At 41.1% G+C, this 26,302-nt stretch overlaps 1 protein-coding gene across 1 annotated transcript in view; it reads left to right on the top strand.

The window, feature by feature from the left end:
• The first annotated feature begins 389 nt into the window (after positions 1-389).
• The window catches only part of LOC122983513 (rho guanine nucleotide exchange factor 26-like), a 28,538-nt gene continuing 2,625 nt past the window's right edge, over positions 390-26,302 (top strand). Inside the window, exons 1-12 of the mRNA XM_044353268.1 lie at positions 390-1,672; positions 2,162-3,809; positions 4,565-4,616; positions 4,772-4,914; positions 7,110-7,166; positions 7,704-7,864; positions 10,900-11,052; positions 11,251-11,380; positions 11,989-12,063; positions 12,210-12,299; positions 12,738-12,892; positions 19,817-20,026. Coding sequence (XP_044209203.1) covers positions 2,256-3,809; positions 4,565-4,616; positions 4,772-4,914; positions 7,110-7,166; positions 7,704-7,864; positions 10,900-11,052; positions 11,251-11,380; positions 11,989-12,063; positions 12,210-12,299; positions 12,738-12,892; positions 19,817-20,026 — 2,780 coding nt within the window. The 5' untranslated portion in view covers positions 390-1,672; positions 2,162-2,255. The remainder of the gene's footprint in view (positions 1,673-2,161; positions 3,810-4,564; positions 4,617-4,771; positions 4,915-7,109; positions 7,167-7,703; positions 7,865-10,899; positions 11,053-11,250; positions 11,381-11,988; positions 12,064-12,209; positions 12,300-12,737; positions 12,893-19,816; positions 20,027-26,302) is intronic.

Below are 26,302 nucleotides of genomic sequence, written 5' to 3'. Positions count from 1 at the left end.
TGTGTCTGTAATGTATGTTTGTGCTGCGGATGACATTTGTTTAGTCCTATAAACTTTACTCAGCTGATCCTCCTACTTAAAACACCTTGTCCGCCTGCTGTCTGCCTAAAAAGCGTGGTGCTACAGTACTCACCACAATATTTCATTTCTGTTTCTATAACAACTGGATGTCTCACAATTACTCTGCAACATGTCAGGCTGATGAAAATGGAAATAATGAAGCTATATTAGTGTCTGTTTTTGGACTGCAATCATAAAAAACAACTGTATAATTTGCACTTCAGTTGAACATAATACCAAATTTGTAGGATGATTTTCCCAAAGCCATCATCAATACTTTCATATAACTAGTAGTGATGGTATGTTGGTAATCATAGCAATCACGCCCCTCAGTGGTCAAATAATTGAAATACTGGCGCACGAAGGCCACATGGTGGCGCACCATCCATACGACATGTATCACACACACACACACACACACACACACACACACACACACACACACACTACATTACAGCCTTCAGTCAGATACAGTAAGCACCCGTAAAATCCATTGTAAACATCCAGTTTTGAGTTTTCGTGTGGGTGGTTAATCTGAGTCATATGTTTTGGATATTGAAACAATGTTATTATATAATTTAATGAGAACATTTTGTCACACATGATATTTCACAATCTTAAATTTTCAGTGATGCATGAAATTACTGATGCCACAAGTTGCACAACACAGATTCTTATTGGAGTAGGAATGAAAAAACTATAAATCGCTCAAGATCCAACACCTACTCAACATTTTTTAGAAGCATCAACAAATGTCACTGTAAAACAGTTTAAACAGACAAGTGAGATATATGGATACCATTCCATAGGAGCTTAAAGTATTAGGAAGGATGTCGAATGTAAAAGACATGACTGGACACACCAAAAGCCTGTGTAGAAATAGGCTATTTTGGGAATATAGTTGGAAGTGCGATGATTTCCTGCCAATTCACTCTAACTTACATGCAGCACACTCACATACACCGCACGGCATTTTTGTGAAATTAGTAACTATATTTGCTTTTTAGTTTCTGGTGTGTGTCTGTTGCAATTGCACCACAAAAACACACGATGGCGAACAACAGCAACAGGTCTATTTAGAAGCCTAATATTAATGCTGTATTTATGCAAATGAGAGTACAGCATACTTTATGTAGGAATGTTTTAAATTTTCAATTTCTGGCGGCATACAGTAAAAAGCGTAAACTCTCTATGACAAATAATAATATGATATTATAAGACAATTTGTAGATCTCACGTCATCCAGGACAGGAACAGTCAAAATGAACCTCATGTGCAACCTGTGAAATCCAGTTGGGTCGCTTGGACTCTTTGTCCTGTGTTGTTTCCCTCTCCTTTCTGCTCCTGCTCCCCTCCTCCTCCTCCTCCTCCTCCTCCTCCCTCCTGCTCATAGAAACTCCTCAGCTCAGTCAGCAGTGCTTCAGACGCGCTCACTGGCGCACACACGGGTTTCCTGTCGGGCACAGTTTACTCTGCGGCTCCAACTCTGGCTTCACAAAATTTATTTGGCTTCGATACCATGCTGGATTAAGCTCATTAACTTTTGTTGAAGTTTATTTTCCAACGGCGTAGGTATAATGACCGCATTCTGCAACAGATCGACTGATTAGAGGTAAGTTCAAAACAGCTAAAAACAAGTTTCTTCTTCAGTTAAAAACAACTTTCTTCTTCAGCTGAATCATAAACTATTTTCTCTGTTGTGAAGAAAGTTAGAAGTAATTGTGAAGGCTAGTGAATTTGCATGGACACAAAGAGACATCAAAGAAAAAATGATTCATTTAAAAACAATACTGCTGTGGCAGTGGACCCATTGTTTCCCTTTTGGAATATTTCAGTGATTAGTCAATACAACTATCTTGTCAGCTTTGTACTTGTAATTAGGGCATTTCACCGCACTGAACATACACAAAAGGATTATCAGCTGTTTTCACTGTTCTGTGTAAATGAGCAACTTTTCCTCCTTATGTGTTTAGTCTTTCTTAAATTTAGCTGCCAGTTTCTGCACCAAATCCCTGTTAATGAGTAAACTTTGGGAATTTGGATACAGCACTGAGCTCTGTGATACTGATTGGTACTTCTCTCGCTCTCTGTTTACCCATAGTGGTGAGATCAGTTCTCAGCAGGGCAGCAGTGTTTGCACTGTGACTTGTAGGTTGTGACACAGATAGTGAAGAGGACACAGACACTTGAGGACCATGGATTTTGGCAATGATGTGGATCTGTCCAACAATAACATCACTCCTTTGTGGAAACGCCGCACAGACTCAAACAAACCCAAATCACGACCCCTCAGCTACCACACAAATGGGGTCATGACAACGGACTTCCCCGTGGAGGACAATAAGGGCTCTTTTACCTTGAGCCAACCTGCTGAAAGACTGGTGGTCACACCTCCGTGTTCGGGCAAGAACACTGCGGTGTTAAAACATGTTTTACACAAACCATCCAGGAAATCCCGAGTTGTTCGAAGCATCAGCATTGGGCACCTCTCCAATGGACGCTTCTCCCTGCCCAAATTTAGGTCTGAAGACAAATCAGCCTCACTGGACAACAGAGTGTGTAATGGTGAATGTGACAGGGGTAAAACCAGTAATGGAGTGACAATTTGGCCTGACAAGTGTGCCCAGGATCCCCAAAAAGTCATGTCCAGTCCCTTCAGTCTGAGCTTGCAGAAAGACAAGATAGCTTTGGGGTCATCCACACCTGAAGCTGCTTCTCTTCACAATTCCTCTCCTGTTCTGTGTCCTCCACACACCCCAAATAACAACAGCTATAACAACAGCCACCATGAACTATCCTCCCTTTCATCTACATCCAGCCCGTCTCCCCCTACCCGCCGTACCCCTACCCCCTCCCATAGCTCCACCTCAAGCATCCCCTCCCTCTCATCCCTCACCTCCTCAGACCCCCCGACCCCGCGCTCCCCGTCGCCAGCAGACAGTAGGCAGACTCTCGTCAGACAGTCCTCATCCTCGTCTGCCTCCTCACAAGAAACCAGGCATGCCTCTTCCTCCTCCTCCATGTCCTGCACCTCACCCTCTCCCTCTCTTTCCCCATCAATCTCTCCCTCTCCTTCCATCGTCCTCAGCACCCACAGCCCGGCTGCCCTGAAGATGGGCACCAATCAACTTATTCCCAAGGGCTTAGCGTCAGATATTCGGCAGAGCAAGGCACCTACTTCTGGGCCACAAGGTCATGGTTTGGCAGGGTTGCTGGGGCTCGATACTTCCAAGCGAGCATTGAAAACTCTTAGCATGGTGGACACAGGAAGCTACTTTGGTACTGGAGGGGGGCATGGGGAAGGGACTGATGCAGAAAGTGAGAGCCCGGGGACACTAAGGAGAGGACTGAGGAGTACATCCTATAGGAGGGCTGTTGTGAGCGGAGTGGATATTGAGGTCCCATCCATAAGTCCCGAGGCTCAACAGCTGTCCCAGCCTGTCATCAAAGGACTAGAAGGGAATAATCTGGATTCACCAGATAGCCCAGGCAGTTCTGGGACTGCAAAGCCTGCCAGCCCTAGCACATCCAAACTCTCCAGCCCAGGGACACCCAAACTCTCCAGCCCTGGAACACCCAGACTCTCCAGCCCTGGAACACCCAGACTCTCCAGCCCTGGAACACCCAAACTCTCCAGCCCTGGAACACCCAAACTCTCCAGCCCTGGGACACCCAAACTTTCCAGCCCTAGGACAGAAAAACCAGCAAGCCCTCAGACAGAAAAGCCTACCAACACTGGGAAAAACAAGGTGGGTAAACCTGCTGTGCTCAAAAGATCCTCTCAAGAAACAAACACTGGTCCTCTAGTGTTATAAATACAATTTAAACAATTAAAAAATGACCAGTTTCAGCCTGAACCCTAATGTGTAAAGGTGTTTGCTTTGTTTTGTACATGTTTTTGTGGACTTGCCAATTGACTTGAGGATTCATCTGAAGACCAAATCCCTAGTTAATTAACACCTGTTGTTGAACTCGGCAATAAATGTGAATGGACAGCACTGTAAATATTTGTGAATTTAGGCATTACATTTTCTTTTTCTTTGCTGTATCAGAGTTAGATTTTTCAACTCACTTATTCATAATCCATCAAATGGGTTTATATTTAATCATGTGTGTGCACAAAGATTGCTTCGACATGGATTTTCGGCATGGGAGGGGGGTAAAGTTCACATTGTAAAGTTAAAACACAGGCGGAGTATTGTGGAACAAACTTCACAGCAGCAGGAGTAAGGACAAGACCTTACTAGGAAACAATTAATGTGGTTGTTGGGAGACATTATGTAATGCGACTCCATGCCTACACACACTCACACAAACACACAATGGCTCTGAAATTAGACAGGGGTCAGTGAAGGAGGTCACCAGAAAGGGCAGGGATAGGTCATGGACAGGTGACAGAGGCACACACGCCTGTTTCATTTGAAGTGTGTGTATGTGTGTGTCTGCCTGTCCCTCAGGGTTTGTCATTACAAGTCATTATATTTGTGATGTTTTTTTTTTTCAGAGTCCAGATAAGAAAAATGTTTTGACCACCCAGCGAACCTTTGACAGTGAGGGTGAGAAAAACCTTTCTGTGTTATTTTTATCACACTTATCCCTTCATTTTACTCTTTAAGTGGTCTCTGTCTCTTTCTCAAACACTGTTTCTTCTTTTTTGCCTATAAAAACTTCAGAATTATGAATCTATTTGTCAAAAAACTGTGTGTTTCAGAGGAGGAGCTGTACCAGAACTACCAGGAGAAGGCCTTACATAATGATTCAGATGAGGATGCTGATTCCAGAGAACCCAAACCTGATAACGGCATCGTGGTGCAGTACAGACCCATACGCACCTCCTGGAGCCAGCTTAGTGTGGTGTGTGTTCAGACATTACACACACACACACACACACACACACACACAGTGATATCTTTCTCTGCTCCCTCTCTACATCCAGTACACAGACAAATATACAATAAACTCTGCTGTGGAGGTTTGGAATGCTAGTGCTCTAAAGAATGCTGTCATATCCAGTTTGGCTGCAGTCCATACCCATCCTCCCTCTGTTTCTGCCTTCCTCTGCCCCTCACTCTGTTTAGCAGGGAGTACAGGAGCATTTCGTCAAAGACAGGGGTGGCCAGGGAGGCAGACAGTCAGCTAGACCTGCAGGAAGTCTTGGAAGCACTGCTGGGCCTGATGCCAGTGTGTTGGCAAACTTCACAGATTTGTCAGCCTTAAAATATGCTTAAAATGCTGCCTCCAGAGAGAAGTGCAGTGGCTCTGCATTACATAATAGGGATTGGATGGAGGGATAGAGGGATATAGAGGAAGGGAATGAGCTAACTTAGTTTTCTACTTAGGCATTCCCATCTGTTTGTTTACTTGTTGAGGAGGGAAAGGAGCAAAAACAGGCGAGAGGATAGATGGAGGCAATCAGGATTGATTCTGAAATTGCTGGGCAGAGAATGATATGCACACAGACTCTAATAAACTGGAAATTAGATTGAACCTGGAGAACATTCAAAGTGTTTTTTTTATCCTTTTTGTTATTGGGTGTGTCAGCAAAACACAGAGCTGAATTGAGCAAGAATTTGACAGTCAGGCTGACCAGGACAATCCCAGAGTTGGCGCCCTTTTTCTCAATTGTGACTGTTTTGTCAGACAGTACACAATGTAACACTGCGGGATTCATCTGTAACTTTCAAATTACGGATGAAGTGATGGCATGATGCTGTCAATGTCCTGGTCTGACAGTAAATAAACATAGTTCCAGTGAGGCCAAAAACCAGATATACAAGTTGTCATAATGTTAGTCCAAATTTCATCTCACAGCTCCTCCCTTTTACTGCAGTCCCTGTAGCACCTTGCGTCTTTTAGGGTTTGGTGTCAAGCTAAAACTCAAAGTCCTCATATTTCCAGGAATTATTGCCTGTAGTTTCAAAAGGTGGAGCTACTGAACTTCCTCACATGGTGCTTAAGTTTGCCTGAAGTTTTGTTTGTTTTGTTGTGCTTAAAACAAGGAAACAAGAACCCAAGCTTAAAAAAAGGAATGGATAAATCGCTATTGAATAACGATACTTAAGTGATTGTGTTTCAGTTACACCCAGTGATACTGCAAGGCAGGGTAAAGTTCAGTTGGCTGCTCTTACAATAAAAACAGTCTTTTAGTGATAGCTGATCTTGCTGATATCGTGGATAAATGGTTTGGAAAAAGGGAAAGTAGGAGCAAGAAATAATCAAACAGATTTATGTGTGAGAGGAATGGAAAGGATGAACCACAAGAGATGTTTGGTCTGCTGCAGGTTTGTTTGTTCTCGGTGTTTGACAAGGGCTGCAGGGCTGATACTAGAGAGAAGGAAGGCTCCTTCAGGAGCAGTATCACTTCTCTGTGTCTTTATACCAAAACAGGGTGAGAAGGAAGTGGAAGTAGGGAAAGATGATCTTCTCCCTGCATGTATGATCTGAATGTGCCCCAGGTCAAATTAGTTATATTTTGTGAAACATAAGATGGAGGCATACTTCTTATTCAACCGTACCTTCACTCTGTCAAAGCCACAACCTGATTAATTTAATAGCACTCCACACCCAGTCAATTCCAGAAAATTGCTTTGTTTCAATCGTCAAACATCTCCGGATGAAATCAGACCAGCCACATACATACCAACACGAGCATACACTTTCTGTATGCTTTCAGCCAAATTACACTTTCACAGTGAGCACAAGAGCTGCCAATTTTACCTTTAGAGTTCTGTGGATAAGTTCCAATTTCTACTCTCGCCATGTGCCTCTTTATTCAATGAGGGTCTTTCTTTTCCTGTTTTCTACAACTTCATTGGCCTCCTATTCAGTGTGGTATGCAAAGTGCTCCTGTCATTGTGTGTCAGTACAACAGTCGTCACAAACACACACACACACACCCACCCGTGCTATAAATGCAAATGGCCCCTGACCTAAGAAAACCTCAAAGTAGTCAAACAAGTGTGACGTTTTATTTGAAATCTTTTTGTAAGGACTCTTAAAATCGTGCTTTTCAAACTTTTTTTTTCACAAATTGTTTTTTTTCTGTTTAGGTAAAGAAAAGTGGCCTGTCTAACCGGATGAGTCAGGAAGAACGCAAAAGACAGGAGGTATGAATTATATGTTACGCTTAATTTGGTTCACAGCGGTTTGGCCCTCATGAGTATAATCAAATTTTGGGACACATAGATGCTATGTTAAGAGTTACCAAGCTTTGGGGGAGTATAGCTGTCCATTTGGTTTCTGTAAACTCCACTAGACCAATAAAAAACCCATTAAAGGAGTACAGCAGGAAACACGCTTTACAGTCGATTTTATCTTAAAAGTAAATGCACCGTAAAGGGGAGGAGAAGCACAATTATTCACCTGCGTCATATTAAGAATGAAGAGACTGATGACGAGAATCTCTAAATTGATTGACAGGTTTATGTAACTTTCTGTATTGTATTATTTAATAGCGTTCCAAAAATAGTAGAGAACAGGCAGCAGAGAGTGAGTCAGAACTTAATAACACAAAGTCACAAATTGACTGAGTGAATTGTAGATTGTAAACAAAACATAAACATGAAGAATCCCCTCATTTCTATCCCCTACATCTTCACTCTCTTCTTTTCTCCTGTCTCTCTCTCTCTCTCGCCCTTCATTAGGCCATATTTGAGGTGATTTCTTCAGAGCACTCCTACCTCCACAGTCTGGAGATCCTGATTCGCATGTTCAAGAACTCGGCAGAGCTCAGCGAGGCTATGACCAAGACTGAACACCACCACCTTTTCTCAAACATCACTGATGTCTGTGAGGCTAGCAAAAAGTAAGTGTGACATTATGGTATTATAGTTTGTTTATAGGACTTTTTTTGGTGTTAGCAGAATGGTAAAAAGAGCTTGCTTTTGCATGCTGGTTGGTATTTTGAGGCTTGGCCTACATGTTCCCCAATAATGTGTCAGTGTTTGTGGTATTTGGTTTTAGCTAATGAGGTGGATAATTCCTCACTTAACTGCACTTAACAGTTGGTAGACCGCACTCCTTCCATGTGAGGTGTATCTGTAAACAGCCTTTACTCATTCTTTCAGCCTGACGTTCTACCCTCAGTCAGAGTTGTTTGGATTGCGGGAAGGCAGCTGTTTTCTGGTTGTATGTGTGGTCACATGTCAATTGACAGAAAACAGAACCTGGGAAGAAGCGATGGGCAATGAAAGAACAAAAGAACAATTTAGCCTGATTACAGTTGCATTGTCAACGTGAACATTCCTCACTGCCTGAGAGAACTCAGCGGCAGGCTGGATGTGTCTGTATTGTTTGTTTTTTAGAAGTGTCTTGACGTAAATGTGATTGTCTCTATGACCCCTCCGAGTTTTTGTGTCCATCATGATTTATTGTGTATGCATGTGGACTGTTTAGTGACATTCATGACCAGGTAACTATGAACTTTTAAGAATCATTTCAACTGATGGAAACTCTGATGCATGCATTAAAGGCCTTGCCAGTTGAGACTGGTTGAAACTGTGCTGCCTCAGTGATTACTGTGTTGGACCAGGCTCCATTATTTCTACAAATAATTGACAGGAGAAATTTCTGACCTTAGTATGCTCTTTCTCTGGTTTAACTATTATATCATGTTTTTTGTTTAATGATATTACTATTCATTATGATAATGGCCTCTGGTGCAACTATGATGTAATTGAGAATATTCTCAGGTTCGTCTTAAAGGTCAGTTTTCATTATGATAATGGCCTCAGGTCCTGCTCTGAAATCACTGTTTACTGTGGCTTTCAGTCTCATGTCCTTCTGTGAAATTGTCGCTTCTATAAGACTCCACAGTTAGTCCAAGGTTCACATTCTTTTCACACTTTCACCCTCCCATAGTTCCAGTTTGGCTGAACCTACTCTGCCAACAAGTTGTTACCAATTTTTTGGGGTTATTCTGAAAGAAAAACAGAGTTGATATTACAACCAAGACAGAGTAACATTTTGATATACAATAGATAATTGTGAGGTGCAGCAGTGTAGCCAAGTTGAATCCAGTGAGTGGTCTGAATATATTAACCCTGCTCTCTTATTTTAAAATGTGGCCCCTTAATCAAGGGGTGTGCTGGAAACTCGAAGTTCAATAAATCTAAGCATGAAATGAGGTTAAACTAGCCTTTGTCTTTCTGTTGCCAAGGGTTTAAGTTTACACAGGGCTAAAAAATGTAAGAATGAAAAGAATTTTTAAGACCATTTACTGAGATTTCATTTTATCATTGCTGTCCCAGAGAAGATGTGTGTGTGTGTGTGTGTGTGTGTGTGCATACATGCAGAGCTTTCACAGCTTCCCTTGTGCAACTGTTCATGACATTTGCTCAAGGATTCCATGTCAGGATGGCAGCCCCGTTGTTGACCCCCCTTGATTTCACCCCTTGTATACAGTATGTGGTGTAACATATATATGACTTAACTCCATTAACAGGAGGGAAATTTTACTCCTCATTTTCATAGCTTATTAGCTAGATGTGGATTGACAAATTGTAGATTGTGTCTACACATTCATTTCACGGCTTATTTCCACTTTGCTTGAATGTGGCTCTGTGTAAATTCCTCCCTGTGTTCAGACATGCTGTAGCCCCTCTTTCTACTCATTCTTATTCACAGGCCACACACATTAATACAATACTTTCCCCTCTCCACCTAAATACTTAGCCCCGCATAGCTCCAGGGAGGAGAGTGGACGACAGAGAGATGTAGGGAAAGCAGATCGTAGGATATATAAAATGGCCTGTAGCTCTGGTTAAACAAGATGTTTTACTTGAAACAGATAGTCAAGCTTTGAGTTTACCCTCTTCAGGAAAATAGCAGAAATATCACTACACCTGCAGGCTTCTGTGTTTGATAGTGAGTGGGAGGTCTGCTGAGTATTTCACATGCAGGTATGTTACTGATTGTATTTCACTAGCAGCCTCAGGATATGACATACCTCATTTACTACCATAACATACATTATAACTGCAACAACACACTGTAATTGAGAGGTATACTGCAACACAGAGTGCATATCCCTGAAGGAGCATGCATTTTGTTTTTTACAACCCTGTCACCCCTGATTTAACTCCTCTCCCTCGACCTCCTCCCATGATAGCATGCTGTTATCGGGGTCAGCGAGTTTTCCCCCAGGAGGGAGCACAGCCTGTACTTGAGCATCCTTGACCTGTTAAAGCCCCGAATTAGGATATAGACCAGAGGACAGGGCAACATGTGTGTGTGTGTTTTCTGTTATCCTGCGCGCTCATGTCCTCACTAGGAGGGTTACAGTTCAGAGATCACTGGGTCAGGTATGGACACAAAAAGCATTGTTTCCCATAGATAGTCACAGCACAGTGTGTGTGTGTGCAGTGTAGGGCGGGGTGGGGTGGTTTTGGGGGTACTAGAGGTGCTTTTGCAGATCAGCTCAAACTCCATCCAATCGGTCAAGGTCAGCGTCCTGTGTCTGTGCGACACCTTCCTGTTTGTCACCTTGGATCACACACGCAAAAACACTTACTCGCTTGAAGTTGGCCATGTGGCGTGCCGTTAACCCAGCCATCTGGTGGTGCTCAGGAAGAGGAAAACCCTCTGTGTTATGGTTAATGGTAGGCTATGTCTATTTTAAGAGGCGTGGAATTCCTCTTTTGTGATCTTACAGCGGCTTTAGAAGAAAGGTGTTGGCAGCGCTTCCTTCCCTGCTGACTCGGTATATGTCATTGTATCCTATATTCTCCCCAGTGTGGGTTGACTCATGATTTGATGTGTCTGACTAAAGCTATTGCCATGAATGGCATGAATCGCTTGACATGCTAACCCTTATTCATTTACTGCCACTCCTGTGTTTAGGTTTTTTAAGGAACTGGAGGAAAAACACCAACAGAACATTGTGATCGACGACATCAGCGACATCTTTTGCAAGCATGCGCAGTCCAACTTTGATCCTTATGTCACATACTGCTCCAATGAGGTGTACCAGCAGAGAACCCTGCAGAGGCTTGTGTGAGTGACTTCTCAAACACGCACAAACAGATGTTCTTATCATATCTTTTCTGGATTTGATCCAACATGACTGTTCTGACACTTTGAACAAGGGAGTTTGCTCTTCCTCCCGCTCATTTTTTCTTCTTTCTTTCTGTGTATCATCAAGTTACTCCTCTCTCCAATTGCCCATGCCCCCTCTCTCTTCTCGCCTTGCAGGTCCAAGAATCCAGCATTCAAGGAGGTGCTGACCAGAATAGAGGGCCACCCAGACTGCAGGAACCTCCCCATGATCTCCTTCCTCATCCTGCCTATGCAGAGGATCACTCGCCTGCCCCTGCTTATGGATGTGAGCGCATTTAAGTCATACAGTAGCATGAGCTTTAGAATAACAAGACTTTGACTCTTGCACAATAGTTTGTTTATTCATACTGGCCTAACTAACTATACACAGGGCGTGTTCTCTTTCTGCCTTTCAGCTTACTAACCTCAGAGATGTTGGTGTGACCTTACATCATTCTTTCATTTTCTTAACTGATTTAACTTCTCTTTCTTCCTTTTTAATGGTTTTTCTCCTTTAGTTTCATGCTTCTTTTGGCACCACATTATTCTGTCCCCACTGTGCCTCCCTCTCTTCCTCTCTCTTGCTCTACTTTCATCCCCCTCTCTCTCCCATCTTCCGTGTCTCTCAAGGGACTCTGGGGTTTATGCTTGTACACTTGGAGGCTTTTGGATCCTGAGAAAGTTTGGTTTCAATTCATTTCTTCCCACAGCTTCCTTTTAGGCATAAATATTGTATTAGGCTTTTCTAGAGTGTAGTGTAGTTTGAATTGACGCCTGCATCGGTGCAATGAATTGTTGTGGGTCTTTGTGCATTAATACATTTTAAGTGGGTTGTTTTTTTTTTAAGATATAAATCAGTGTGACTGATTTGTGCCCTGACCCCGTCTTTTGCAGACAATTTGTCAGAAGACACCGAAAGACTCTGCACAATATGAAGAATGTAAGAAGGCTTTACAAGCAGTCAGCAAGGTCAGTGGATTTACGGAGTTACAATGTCATATGTTGGTGAGGTATTTGGGCCAAAAACAGCTGATTTCTTGCCTCTCTTGTCCTTGTTAAATTTGAGCGAATCAATCACTGACAGTATCTGTGTGTGTATGTGTGTGTTTGAGCAGGTGGTAAGAAAGTGTAATGAAGGAGCTCGCACAATGGAGAGAACAGAGATGATGTACACTATCAACTCTCAGCTGGACTTCAAGATCAAGGTATGGATGACATGAAATACATCAAAGTGATACAACCTGCGTTCTGGTTATATGTTTTTAATAAAACATACATGTGGTTAAAAACTGAACATGTAACTAACAACCATGTAAAGCATGACCTAATGCAGTCATGCAATGACATGTTCACACATGCAGATGCTGTAATACAACATAGTGTACACACCACCGAGTATCTGTACACATAATGCACACAAAGCTTGGCAGGCTTAAGTGTTTCTTAGTGTGGGAAATAGCTGTTGGTACATTTGGGATTAACAGATGTCTTCCAAACATATTCTCTTGTCTGCATAGCCAGCTGTTCACACATGCGCACACACACACACACAATTGTGATTTAGCATTTCCTGACAGCACCAACATTACAGACATTTCAAAATGCTTTACTTTAATCAATGTTTTCTTTTTGTGTCCCTCCAGCCTTTCCCCCTGGTCTCATCATCCAGGTGGATGGTGAAGAGAGGGGAGCTGACAGCCTTTGTGGAGGACAACGGTATCTTCCTCAAGCGGACGTCACGGCAACAGGTCTATTTCTTCCTCTTCAACGACGTCCTCATTGTCACTAGAAAGAAGAGGTAAGCCTATCCAAAATTTCAGCAAACTGTCGGACAGTGCAGGCAGACTCTGTTTTGATTTAGCTGATGTGAGTGTGGCCTTGGGGTGCAGGCTTTGAACATAACTCACCTGTTCTGACATGTTGAGGGTTAAAGTGCAACCATGAGCCCTTAGTTTTCAATGTATGTGAGTGTATGAACCGCAAAGGCCAAGATCCTAAGAATAGGGTGTGTGATATCATCTTCTCTATTTGAACTTGTCTTGGGATATGAGCCTGTTCAGTTGAAAAACAATTGAAATATTAGAAATGAAATCAATAGAAACAAGGCTCACAGTAACTGTGTGAGGTCATTATCAGCAGGGCTGATAAAATTTTAGAAAGCTGAGAGGGACCGGCACCCGCAGATACACTGTGCAATCAGACTGATCTCCCACAATGCCCTCCCTCAGCTTCCACCCTGCCCCACCCTCTGTGTGTGTTTATTAAGCTGAACAGGTGCAGTTACCTGAACCTGCTGCGACTTGGCATTATGAATCTGAGCCTGTTTTTCTGAATGTTGTCAAGGTTTCAACATGTCCCAGTGCCATGAATCATCGAAAGCTAGCAGAACCGCTCATTGTCAACCCTGTCAGTGGGTCGCCTTTGCACCCCCGCCCCCCTTCACCCTCCCCTGTTTCCTCTAGTTTTAGGCAACAGCATGAAGCAAGCCATAAAGAGGACTTCCTTGAAATGATGTGGTTTTCATTTATGTGTGTTTAGTGTGAATGTGCACATACAACTGTGTCTATTTTTTCCAAAAAAATCTCTTCCCGTTCATCTCCCACTCTGTCTGGAACTGATTGTCCCGTGACTCGCAGACTCAGAATTCCTAAGAATCATGAAAAAAAAGAAAGAAAAGAAACATTCCATACGATATTTTTCTGGGAATCTGATCCGGGACAGCAGACTCCAGCAGTGTGTGGTGTCAGGCCTGTGTTTGGAAGAGTGATTTGGGAAAGGGAGTTCTACGGAATCAGAGTGTGTATCCATGCGTGTGTTTGAATGAGAGAAGCTGTTATAATATTGGTTTGTACTGCGGGGAGTGCTGGAGCCCTGCTGTGGCACGCTACTCTACTGCACTCCATCTGCAGTAATCAAAACAAAAACACACCAGGGGTACACAGGGCTAGCCAGGCACCGCCAGGTCACCAACCTCCTAGACATAATGGTATAATAGCTCTTACCCTTGTCATTATGACTTGGATAGTGTGGGGGAGATGGCGTACAATCACCACGCTTTGTTGCCAAATGCAATAATCTTGTGGGTCTGAATCCCTTCAGTTTCTTTTTGTCTCATTTTTCATTAACGTCAAGGAATACATTCAAAACCAGAAGGAAGGGGTGAAAAGGTCAAAGAAACAGCACTTACGCAGAGGAGGAAAAAACATACCTATGACCTTAGAATATTTTCTGTTTTATAGGCCTATATTTCACAAATGTGTGATAGCTTGTGCTATTGTGGATCCTACAAGGTTAGTAGGCTGTCTGTGGTTGGGGTTCAATAGCATTTAATTGAATCTGAATCTAGTATTGTATCTGCGCATCTAATCTGAATTTTTTACAATCCAACTCAGAAAAAGTTGGGATTGTATGGAAAATACAAATAAAAAAAGAAAGCAGTGATTTCTAAATTTACTTTGACTTGTTTTTCATTGCAGACAGTATGAACACAAAATATTCCATGTTTTGTCTGGTCAACTTCATTTCATGTGTAAATCCATTCCTGCCATTCAGGCCTGCAACACATTTAAAAAAAAATTGGGATGGGGGTAGTTTGGGGCTAGTAATGGGGTAAAATAATTAAATAACTATGGGATTTGAAACAGGTGATGTCAACCGGTGATCGTAATCATGATTTGGTACAAAAGCAGCATCCAGGAAAGGCCTATTCCTTTAGGAGCAAAGATGGGCCGAGGATCACCAGTTTGCCAACAAATGCTTGAGAAAATTATTGAAATGTTTAAAAACAATGTTCCTCAAAGAAAGGTAGGAATGAATTTTGATATTTCAACTTCTATGGTGTATAACATAATTAAAAGATTCAAGGAAATCTGGAGGAATTTCAGTGTTTAAAGGGCAAGGACACAAGCCTAAGCTGAATAACCATGATCTCCGATACCTCAGATGGCACTGCATCAAGAACTGTCATTCATCTATAAACAATATAACCACATGGGCTCAGGATTACTTTGGCAAACCTTTATCAATCACTACAATATGTAGTTACATCCACAAATGCCAGTTAAAACTTTACTTTGCCAAAAGGAAGCCTTATGTTAACCGTGTCCATTGACTTCTCTGGGCTCAGAGGCATCTGAGATGGACCATCACACAGTGGAAATGTGTATTGTGGTCAGACGAATCAGTGTTTCAGAACTTTTTTGGAAGAAATGGACGTCATGTGCTCTGTACCGAAGAAGAAAAGGACCATCCACATCCAGACTATTACCAGCAACAAGTCCAAAAGCCAGGGTCCGTCATGGTATGGGGTTGAGTCAGTGCCCTTGGCAAAGGTAACTTACACTTCTGTGATGGCACCATTAATGCTGGAAGTACATAGAGACTTTGGAGTCTTCAAGACGACATCTTTTCCAGGGACACCCATGCATATTTCAACAAGACAATGCAGAACCACATTCTGCACATTACAAAGGCATGGCTGCGGAAGAAGCGGGTGCGGGTGCTGGACTGGCCTGCCTGCAGTCGGGAACTCTCCCCAATAGAGAATGTGTGGCACATTTTGAAATGCAAAATGAAACGAAGATCTTATACCATTGCACACCTTAAGACTTGCAGGAAGAATGGGACAAAATTACACCTGAAACGCTTCATTATTTAGTGTCTTCAGTCCCTTAATGTCTTTCAAGTGTTGTGAAAAGGATTGGCAATGTTACAAAGTGGTAAATGCTTTATTGTCCCAACTTTTTTTGAAATATGTTGCAAGAATCAAAATTGAAATAAGTGTTTATTTTGAAAAAACAATCAAATTGATGAGGTAAAACATCAAATAATGTGCTGTTGTATTGTTTTCAATGTAATACAGGTCAAAGATGATTTACAAATCACTGTTTTCAGTTTTAATTTTAATTTAACATATTGTCCCAACTTTTTCTGATTTGGGGTTGTTTAATTCAGAGCTTAAACATTTAGTCAATTAATTGTAAATCAGTCGATTGACAGAAAATTAAACGGCAACTATTTTTATAATCATTTAAGTCATTTTTAAGCAAAAATGCCAAACATTCACTGGTCTCAGCTTCTCAAATATGAATATTTGCTGTTGGTAAATTGAATATCTTTGGATTTGGACTGTTGGTCAGACAAAACAAGACATTTGAAGATGTCCCCTTGGACTCTGGGAAACTGTGATGACATTTAATAGACTGGGTAACTAATCAAGTATTCAAGAAAAAAAATCATCAGATTAATCGACATGGAAAATAATAAAAAGTTTGACATTCAAAGGTCTAAACCTCAGTTTTTGTCAGTACATTGCCCTTTGCTAATTATAAAGAGGAGAGAAGATAAATTATTCAATAAGAGATTTGTTAGACCCTGAGGATAACAAATTTGCTTATTTTGTTAACTTTGAACTAGATCCAAAATGGAGCTGGTTATTGGAAACTAAACCCATGTCAGACTGTGCTATTGTCACGCAGTGGGAAAGTGTTGAGCTGCTGCACTCTGGTTCACAGGAACACTTACATAACACTCCACAGTCCACACCAGCTGGCTCCTCTCTCATCTTCACCCCCCCCACCCCCCCTCCCTCTTTTTCCTGTGTGATGCTGGGCATCATCTAAACATTCAGTATTGTTGAGGTTTTCATCTCTGTCTTCTCTCTTTGTTTTTTTCTCCCTGTGCTTTCCCTTTTCTTTTTGGTAGTCATATCTCAGCGGGTTTTTTGTCAGTCATTGTGTATGCGTGCAAGTCTATAATTCTAACACTTTTTTTCCTCCCTGTTTGTTTGACTATGCCACAGTCTCAACACTTTGCACCAGGACATTTTTCTCTAACCCTGTGTATGCGCATGTCTTGACTCCATGCTTGACTTGGAGTCCTATCTCGGTATCTTCTAATCTGATGATTTGTGTTAGTTCTGCCTGCGTGCTGTAGAACTGGTTGTACACTGGTTGGATGGCAGCTGGCACAGATGTGATGACGTGTGGTAGATGCCTGTGCTATCTCTAACAGCGGTGTTATTTTCATTCCAGACAGTTTGTGTGTTTGTTTCAGTGTAAGACGCTGGTGATCAGGCCTTACTACCTCACTAGATGGGGTTTCTTTCAGCTATTATTTCAGTTTTTAATGGCTGTCTCCCATATTTTGACATAGGACATACCAGCTATTTCCTACTTTCACTCCTCTATTTAATAATAATCCAACACTGTATACTCATCCACTTATATATGCAAGAACTCACCCCACAAGCATGCAGATTCCACACCCATCCCATCTCATTCCCCAGTGTCATGTAAATGGCATTCCAGGCATTTTACCTGTAGGGCTGTCAGGAACAAAATTCGGCAAGCATTCTTGTGGTACAAATAGACTTCAAGACTTTTACTCCCATGTAAGCTTTGCTCAGGAACTGTGATAAATCTATAGTTTAGTAAAGCTGATTGAAAATAAGTTAAAGGAGTAGTTCGACAATTGGGGAAATACACTTTTTTGTCGAGAATTAGATGAGAAGATCTATACCATGCTTGTGCGTTCAATATGAAGCTGGAGTCAGCAGATGGTTAGCTTGTAGCTTAGCATGAAGACTGAAAACAGGGTGAAACGGCTAGCCTGGCTCTGTCCCAAGGTATATCTCTCCATTTCAGTTGTACAAAAACCATAGTACAAAAATGACACTTTGTGGTTTTAAAGGGGGACACTAGAGCCTGTCTAGTTGTTTGCACCCGTTTCCACATTTTAGGCTAAGCTAAACTAACCGGTTCCTGGCTCCACCTTCATATTTGATGCAGAGAGCAGTTTGTGGTTACAATTGGATGCAGCTTTAGCACATACCGTTTCTCTTTCTTGCATTTTCTATTTGTTTCAGTCTGCTCTTTCTTTCCTCTCAACTCCCTCAGCCTTTATCTGTACTTTCTGTCTCCTCTATCAAGTCTAATTGGTTGTGGCCAATAGGCTTAACTTGATTGATTGGTGGACAATAGGTGGCTGATGGGTAACAGTTGAACCTTGTTGAGAACCTCCCAACCGTGACTGGATTCTTCAACTAGTCATGACCCCAAAGTCCAGAGTCTGTGTGTGTGTGAGTGAAAGGAAGAGACAGTAAGACATGGACAGTTACACTGTTCTCTCCTGTTTGTTTAAGTGCTACCTTTGTCCCTGCTTGTGTGTGTGTGTGTGTACAGCATGTATGCGTATTCTAATGGACATGTTGGCTTACAAGAAGCTAGTTCCAGTAGCTTCTCAGCTTGGCTGCTGTTTCAGTTTCAGGCTGATAAAACACATGTGGGCAGGACTTAAGCTTCTGTTCTTCGGAGCACTATGAAAACACACACACACATTCCTTTTCTCCTAGTTTATGCTGCATTAAAAGTCCCATGTTTCACAATTGGCTCCAGATGTTTCTAACTAACTGTGTGTACTGTTAGGCATGGATGGGGTCATGCTCAGGTAAAGGTACTCATGGGAAATGTAGGCATGTACTAAAGAAACCAGGTGGCAGCATGTGATTTAGCATAAGGCTATGTAGACAGCTTAATGTTTTTGACTTTTGACTGGCACAGAGTCTGAGACATAATGTGACAGCTGATTTATTAATTCAGGTGAATTTGATTAAGCACATGATATTTAGCCTCTCAGGGGTTTAAGTGCTGAGGGACCAAGAAACTAGAGCTCTCCTGAAAACAGTAACTTTAAATTTGTGAGTGAGTGGATGGATGGATGGTGTAGTGTGTACAAAATAACAAGCATATGTATTTCATATTTAGTTTCAACTTTGGCAAATTTTCCAAATAAATATTTGAGGATTTGTTCTGAATTAATTAGCAATAAGAAAAAAAAATCCTGAGACACATGACCAATAATTAATGTTGTCATGGCAGATATGAGTTTCTTTAAACATTTTAATCATCATATAAACATTTTGATTGAATATAATACTATGCAAACAACAACATAGTATATTTTTATTAAAGCCCCAGTTGTTTAGTGGTGTGCCATGTCCATGTCAGCGCAGTAACAGGAATGCAGACTGTAGTTGGGTTGGATGGATGCATTACACCAGTTGTTGATTGGGGCTTTCTACAAACCATAACTATTACAACCACAAATAAACCATTACAGTGCTTAAAAATGGGTAAACCTTTGATTAAATCATTCTGTTTGTAAAACTGTTTGGACAAAGGTTTCTGAATTTGAATCCACAGTTATTTTATGTCTGAATAACAACCTGCCTAATATTTGGACCAGACTTACAGAATATTTATACTTGAAATTACAATGCTAAAAGTCATAGTCTAGTTTGTTTTTTTTCCATCTGTGTTGGCTGGTGGTACAGTTCGAGGAGCAGTGTTTTTGTTCATTTGACTGCCACATTCAGTTTTCCACTGAAGCGACAGTATGAGTGTTTGTGTAGAGATAACATTCAGTCTGTATCTTACAGCATACAGTAACTACACAGATGTAGCTATACAGCTCTGTATGCGTGTATTGCAATAGGAGAACTGTTATTTTCTCTCAATATGTATCTGAATGCTCTTGCAGTTAATGTAAACCACAACAAAGATTCACTTGTCTCACATCAGGGCCTCCATCACCAAAAATGTCCGTCACAATAAATCTGACTTGATTTGAATTGGTCGAAGGCCATTAATTATGAGCAGTGATGCCATCTTAAACACATGAGGTGAATTTTCATGAAAGTTTTCTCTCCCTGTGTGTCTTTCAGTGAGGAGAGTTACTCTGTGATAGACTACGCTCTCAGGGACCAGATCTGGGTGGGTTCCTGCCAGCCCGAGGATCTCAACCTGTCACCGGTCAGAAGCACCACCAGCATGCTGAGCTCACGGCAGGCCGGCGCCAACCATCTCTTCCGACTGCGTTTCCGTAGCAACCACTCTGGTGAAAAGGTGACCATGATCCTGGGGACTGAGTTGCTGTGAGTACTTTATTCTGTAACCTTTTGTCCCTCCTATAGGTACTTTTTATGTTTCACTTACATTATAGTTACAGATTTATGAGATCTGCTGTGAAGTATCAGGTTAATCATTTCTTCCTCCTACACAACCTTTATCTTTTTACATACATATTTATAGGCTAGGGCACTCATAACATATGTTTCCAGTCCAGCAATATCCTTTCTAGTCTAATATAAGACAGCAGAGTGAGTCTCAGTATTTCTGTATGATTGCTTGTCTCTGTAAGAAATAGCTCAGGTCTCTCTCTGTTCCCTGAAACAGATTCCTACTCCCTTATCTTCCCTGTATGCGCTCTAATATGCTTTCTAACATGAAGTAAGAAAATCCCTTTACCCCACTTTCCTTAGCTCTTATTTCTTTGTCTCATTACAGGTCACAGGGATATGTTGTTACATCTATTCTCAAAGAATGGCCTTAGTCTCACCGCTTGTTTTTAATGTCACCTAGGAAATGCAGTTTATTAGTCCGTCATACAGTCATTGCCTCTGCAGTCTTACTGTAATGTAGATCGACTGTTCCAGAGATGATTGTTTTGTTGACTGAGCATCTTCCAACCCAGTGATCTATTCTGAGGAAAGCAACTTCCTTTGTTTGAAGTCAAACTGGTTGTAAATATAATATGATGCATGTGCAGCGTAAATGATTACTCACACATCAGACCTATAAATAGAGTCAGATGTTTTGAAGTTTCTTGATCCTGATTCATGCCTTTGGCTATGTTGGTAAAGCTCAAACCAAACCTCCAATCCAATCTCTCGTTGTACGGTAAATAGACTGAAAAGCTGTGTTGTTTAGATAGATTATATAACCCACACAAACAAAGAGGACCTGTCATATACTGGGCTACATAGAGGGTTTATTTGTTCTGGTTAGCAATTGTTAATGAACTTGTGCACACACATACACAAATATGTACACACTGCTTTCACTGTAATTATTTGCTGTGGTTCAAGGCTTTGTTATGGAGTATTTTCATATGCAGAGAGCCTGTTCCTCCTCATTCCTCTGTAGTTTTAGATCCTCCCTTTGCATTCTCATTACAGAAGCTGTGGTTTTCAACTTCACTGTACAAAACACTGAGTATAAATGGCTCTTAAGTCCTTTCTATCTTTTTTCTAGTCTTCCTAGGAAAAGCCCAATGATTCTTAAGTACATACTGTTATTTTGCCACACATCACTAGGGGTGTAATGATTTAATCCCGAAGAGTTTCAGCTTTCATTTTACTTCAAAAATTATTAGAGCTTTACAATGTAAATTCTTAATACAGGGGAGTCAGTCAATGATAATTAAACGTGTTAACCTTAGGTACTTTTTTAAAGAATAATAGTTATTTTCAAAGCAGAACAAAGTAAACCACATAACCGCTGAACAGGAACAGAAATATATCAGTGACGAGTAGCATCAGTAGCCTTTTAATGAAATGAAACACCTTAATGTGGTAACTTAAAAAACTGATGCAGGTTTCAAACTTCAAATCCAGACAAGATACCCTTACACATCACCTACTTTTCTAGCCTATATGATCCATTTTTAGCCCCACATAAAAGGTTGCATGTCTATAAGTTGCAAACAATAGTTGAAGCATCATTTTTTTTTCATCTCAAACTGTGAATATCTTTTAGAGGCCTGAATATGGAAACCATATAGAATTTCACAAGAAAAAAGCAAAGATGAGAGAAAAGTCAGTCCTTAGATTCATGCTTTGACCCTTGTTGGGGGTCCTGGCTCCCAGTTTGGTAAACACTCACTTGCTGTACATCTTTTATTCACAATTGTGTGGGTTTGCCCCATAGCTATCAAAAAAAATAATAGTTTTTTGATAGCTAAAGTAATAAGACTACTGACATTGGTGACTGAGGTAATAGTGTTAAGTGTGACTGCACTGGGCCTGTGTAGGAGGTGTTCAGAGTGACATGACTTCAAAGTGCTGCCTGCTGAGCCTTTAGTTTTGTCCATGTATACATGAGGGAGTCTCTTCTAACCGCCCCTTCTGTCTAGTGTGTGTGTGTTGTTCTGGAAAGCCCCTAGACTCCCTCCTTTGATAGCTTGGGTTTGGGGCCCTCGGCTGAGATGTAATGATGTGTGTGTGTGTGTGTGTGTGTGTGTGTGTGTGTGTGTGTGTGTGTGTGTGTGTGTGTGTGTGTGTGTGTGTGTGTGTGTGTGTGTGTGTGTGTGTGTGTGTGTGTGTGTGTGTAGTGCTCCACTCACTGTAGTACTGAATGAGCTGAGGAGAGGACACTCTGGCAACTGTCCATTGTTACAGTAGTTGCTAGGCATTGTTTGAGCAGTTGCCTAGCAGCGGCCCATTGTTAATCCGGCTGTTTCCCACGACTATCCCTCCCCCTCCACCCGTTACTTCACTCTCCCGGACCCTTCTTCATAATGCCGCGTCTCATCTTTTAGATGGCAGCCAGTGTCTGCTCTTTGTTTTCAATGACCAGAGAATAACTTCCTCTTCCTCCGTCCATTCTTCCCAATTTAGTGATCTAAACCAACATGAGACATGGAATTGGTGATACATTAGCCAGCCTAGTTTGGCCCTCTATAAAAGTTAACTGAAGTAGAGCGGACAAATAAGAAGTATTGAGGCTTTCTCAGAAATTGCTAAAAGGGTGGAAAGTAAGCTGCAAGTAATGGTTTTCATTATTAATTAAGCTACTGATTATATTTGATTACTTAATTTTGATCTAAAATCCCAGAACCCCGAGTGCTGTCTTCAGATTGCTTCTTTTGATGGAACAGTCCATTAGTATTGTTTTCATTATCGATCAATCTGTTGTTTATTTTTTTTCATTAATCAATTAATTGTTTAGTAAAAAAAAAAAAAGCCAGAAAATTGTGAGAAATGCCCATCAGTTTTCCAGAGATATTTGAGATTCTTACAAAGATAGAAAACAGAGAAAGTAAATCCTCACATTTATGAAGCTGGAATCAGCAAATGTTTGACTTTTTCACTCGATAAATGACTTAAACATTTAATCGATCACAATTACTGATTCATTTTCTGTTGAGGAACTAATCAGTTAATTAACCGATCATTTTATCAGAGTTGAATGATTAGTAGTGGTGTAGTAACTAAGAAATGTGTTTACTATGATTACCATGTGTTATTTTCTGACATATTGTTAAGTTAGAATATCATGAAACAAGATGATATGTTACACACTTCGTATGAAGATACTCATACAGTGTGGGAATGGACACGGGATAGAAAAGGGTAGTCAGCTGATTTCTTTTTGCCGTCAAACCTCAGAAAGCGAAGATGCATGCCTACTTCGTACATGATTTCCCTGTAAATGAGTACAGGAGCAGCATGTGCATCAGTGGTCCTGGTGAATAATATACTCTACCAGAAAAAAAACTGGATGTATTGCACACACTTGCCTGTATTGTCCACTATACCACTGAATTTAAGAGCAGCTCAAGTTGGGTTCCAACGTGAAATTCCACACATTCTGACAGAAGGCGGGTCTGTGTTTTTTTTTTTGTGGAAATGAAACTGTAGAAATGGGCTTTTTCTCATGGTGGTCAGTGTGGATGTGTCTGCTTTCAGTTCCATTTGTTCTCTACCTGCTGACCCTTTAAACTGGTGGTTTACCTGTGCCTATGTGCCACTGTGTTGAGCCCTGAGAAATAAACAGCTATAGTAGACTGATCTTTGACCGAAGCAGTGACATGATAAGTCAGGAATTCAGACAGACAACTGGATTGGGGTTGGCACAAGGACGCCTGTGTGACTGGTGTCTCTCTCTTCTTTTTCTGTGTCTGTCTTCTTACTTTTCTGTGTATCCTTTTGTTTGGCGCGCGCATGTCAGCACGTCTTCCCCATGACCCTGATGTTGTGTCCTGTCCAGCGAGGCAGTGAATAGTGCTTCTCTATTAGTGGAACAGAGCGCCTACAGAAGTCTGCAGCAAAACAGTTCTGTTAGTCAGATATGCAGCTATAACACAAAGCAGCACTGGTTACGTAACTGGCCCAAATGGAGGAGGGAGCCTGTACCTCTGCTGCACACTTTGGCATTGCGTCTGACATTTTTTCACTCTGTCTGCTTTCGTTTATCTGATTGTTTTTTATTCTCTTACTAGTTCTGCTTTTGTTTATAAGATAACGGGAAGCTTGCTGATGGGAATCGTTCCCTCTGCCTGGGAGTTTCCCTGACTGGAGTAGGAATTGTACCCGAATACTACTCTGACCTGTGATTAAGTGAAAACAAGGGAGGGATTCGGTTTAGCGTAAACAAACTGATAGGAGGGAACAGACGGTTTGGAGGAAAGGAGGGGATGAAACTGAAAAAGATGAAAAACAGTGATCTGGTGATGATTTTAAGTTGGCAGAGGAGGGAAGGTTAGAAAAAGGCTGTCATCGCTCTTTATCTGTGTGTGTGAGAGAAGTTTTACAGTGCAGCGAGGCCTCTCTTCTTTTCAGAGGTGAAACAAGAACCTCTGACAATGGATTTATGATGCTTAGCATTCACTTGCTCTTCGGGATGAATGGTTAAAGGCAGAAAGAGCTTTACTATCATGGGCAGACTGATCCTGCACAGGCTTGTAGTCCTCTATAGGGTAAGGGGGTGAGCACCTGCCGTTTGTGCATACGCAATACTCACATGCTTCGTTGTAAACACATTCTCACAGTTTGAAGGCTGTTTTTTTTTTTTTTTAACCTGAACTTCTTTTGGTATGTGCCTTCCATTCCACAGATAACCATTAAGTGCTTCTCAAACACATGCGGTCGCCTGTTTTTGTGAGCTTGATAAATGGAATGACTGTGCATTCATAGTTTCAATAAAGTATTTCAGCTGTTTTTAGAGTAAGAGGGCGAGCTGTCATGATGGTGTGTTTTGCATTTGCGCATGTGTGTCCAGCTGTTAAGAGCAGCGACTATCAGCTGCCTTTCCCACAGAGCAGCTCAGATGATTGCAAAACTTAAAACACTCAACACAGATAAGTAGCCTATCAGAGAGCATTATTTCTCCTACATTTGTCTATTTCTTCACTTGATTATCATTTATCGTATATAAGTTTATTTTCATAGATGTCCAGTCTCTTAGTGACCACACTTTCAGCCTGTAAGGTGGGCAGAAAGCTTGGATTCATCAGCGGTAACAGTTAGAGCTGCAACGAATAGTCGATTAATTGTTTAGTTACCAACTATTAAATTAATCGCCAACTATTTTGATAGTCAATTAATCATTTGGAGTCATTCTTAAAGAAAAAAAAGTCAATTCTCTGATTCCAGCTTTTCAAATGTGAATATTTTCTGATTTATTTAGTCTTCTATGAATATCCTTGGATTGCAGACTGTTGCTCAGGACAAAAGTAGACATTTGAGAACATCACACCTTAGGCTTTGGGATCAGTTATTGACATTTTTCACCATTTTCTGGCATTTTATAGACAGAGCAACTAATCGATCAATCGAGAAAATAATCAACAGATTAATCGATAATGAAAATAATTGTTAGTTGTAGCCCTAGTCACAGTTGCGGGTGCATCCCCAAACTGATCAGTGACTTTATCTGTTTCATGCAAAATGTTGTGATAGAGTACGACTTCCTGGCAGACTTTATTATAGATTTTAATTCAAATAAACAGTGGTGGCATGTAAATAAGTACCTTACTCAAGTTAAGTTTTCAGAATATTTGCACTTTACTTGAGTGTCCATTTTATGCTACTTTGTACTTCTACTCCATTATATTTTAGGGGTAAATATTGTACTTGTTACTCTACTACATTTATGTAACAGCTATAGTTTGGTCTCATCTTGAACTGGAGCATGTGCAGATTAAATCCATACCCAATATGTAATGATCCACTAAAGTTAGGCATGATACGAGATGAATAAAAAAAAAATCCCTGTCTTTGTTATCGCCAGCATCTTGACTGTACACTCCTGGTGGAGATCTGCAGTCTACTGAGTATGTTGTACGCAAATTAATCAGTTTATATAAAATATTAAATTAAAATTAAAATGCTGCATACATGTACTGTATACATCAGTGAATAAATATGAATATTCTAAGACGATAAATAAAATGAATATTTACCTCCGCCACCAGCTAACCTCTAAGCCTTTTTTGTTGCATACTTTTCCATTCATAGGCAATTATAAGTTTAATGTGCAGAACTACATAAAACTTGCTGCCCTTCCTTGTCAGGGACTAATATGGATATGATTGTGCCTGCCAAGAATGTTATATTTTCTTTCCTTCATTTTTAAGCTGTGCTAAGGAT

The sequence above is a fragment of the Thunnus albacares genome, chromosome 6 (genome assembly GCF_914725855.1).
Source record: "Thunnus albacares chromosome 6, fThuAlb1.1, whole genome shotgun sequence".
In the NCBI taxonomy this organism is placed as follows: Eukaryota; Metazoa; Chordata; class Actinopteri; order Scombriformes; family Scombridae; genus Thunnus; species Thunnus albacares.
Note: the sequence above shows the minus strand (reverse complement) of the source record. Positions and strands in the feature narration are given on the sequence as shown.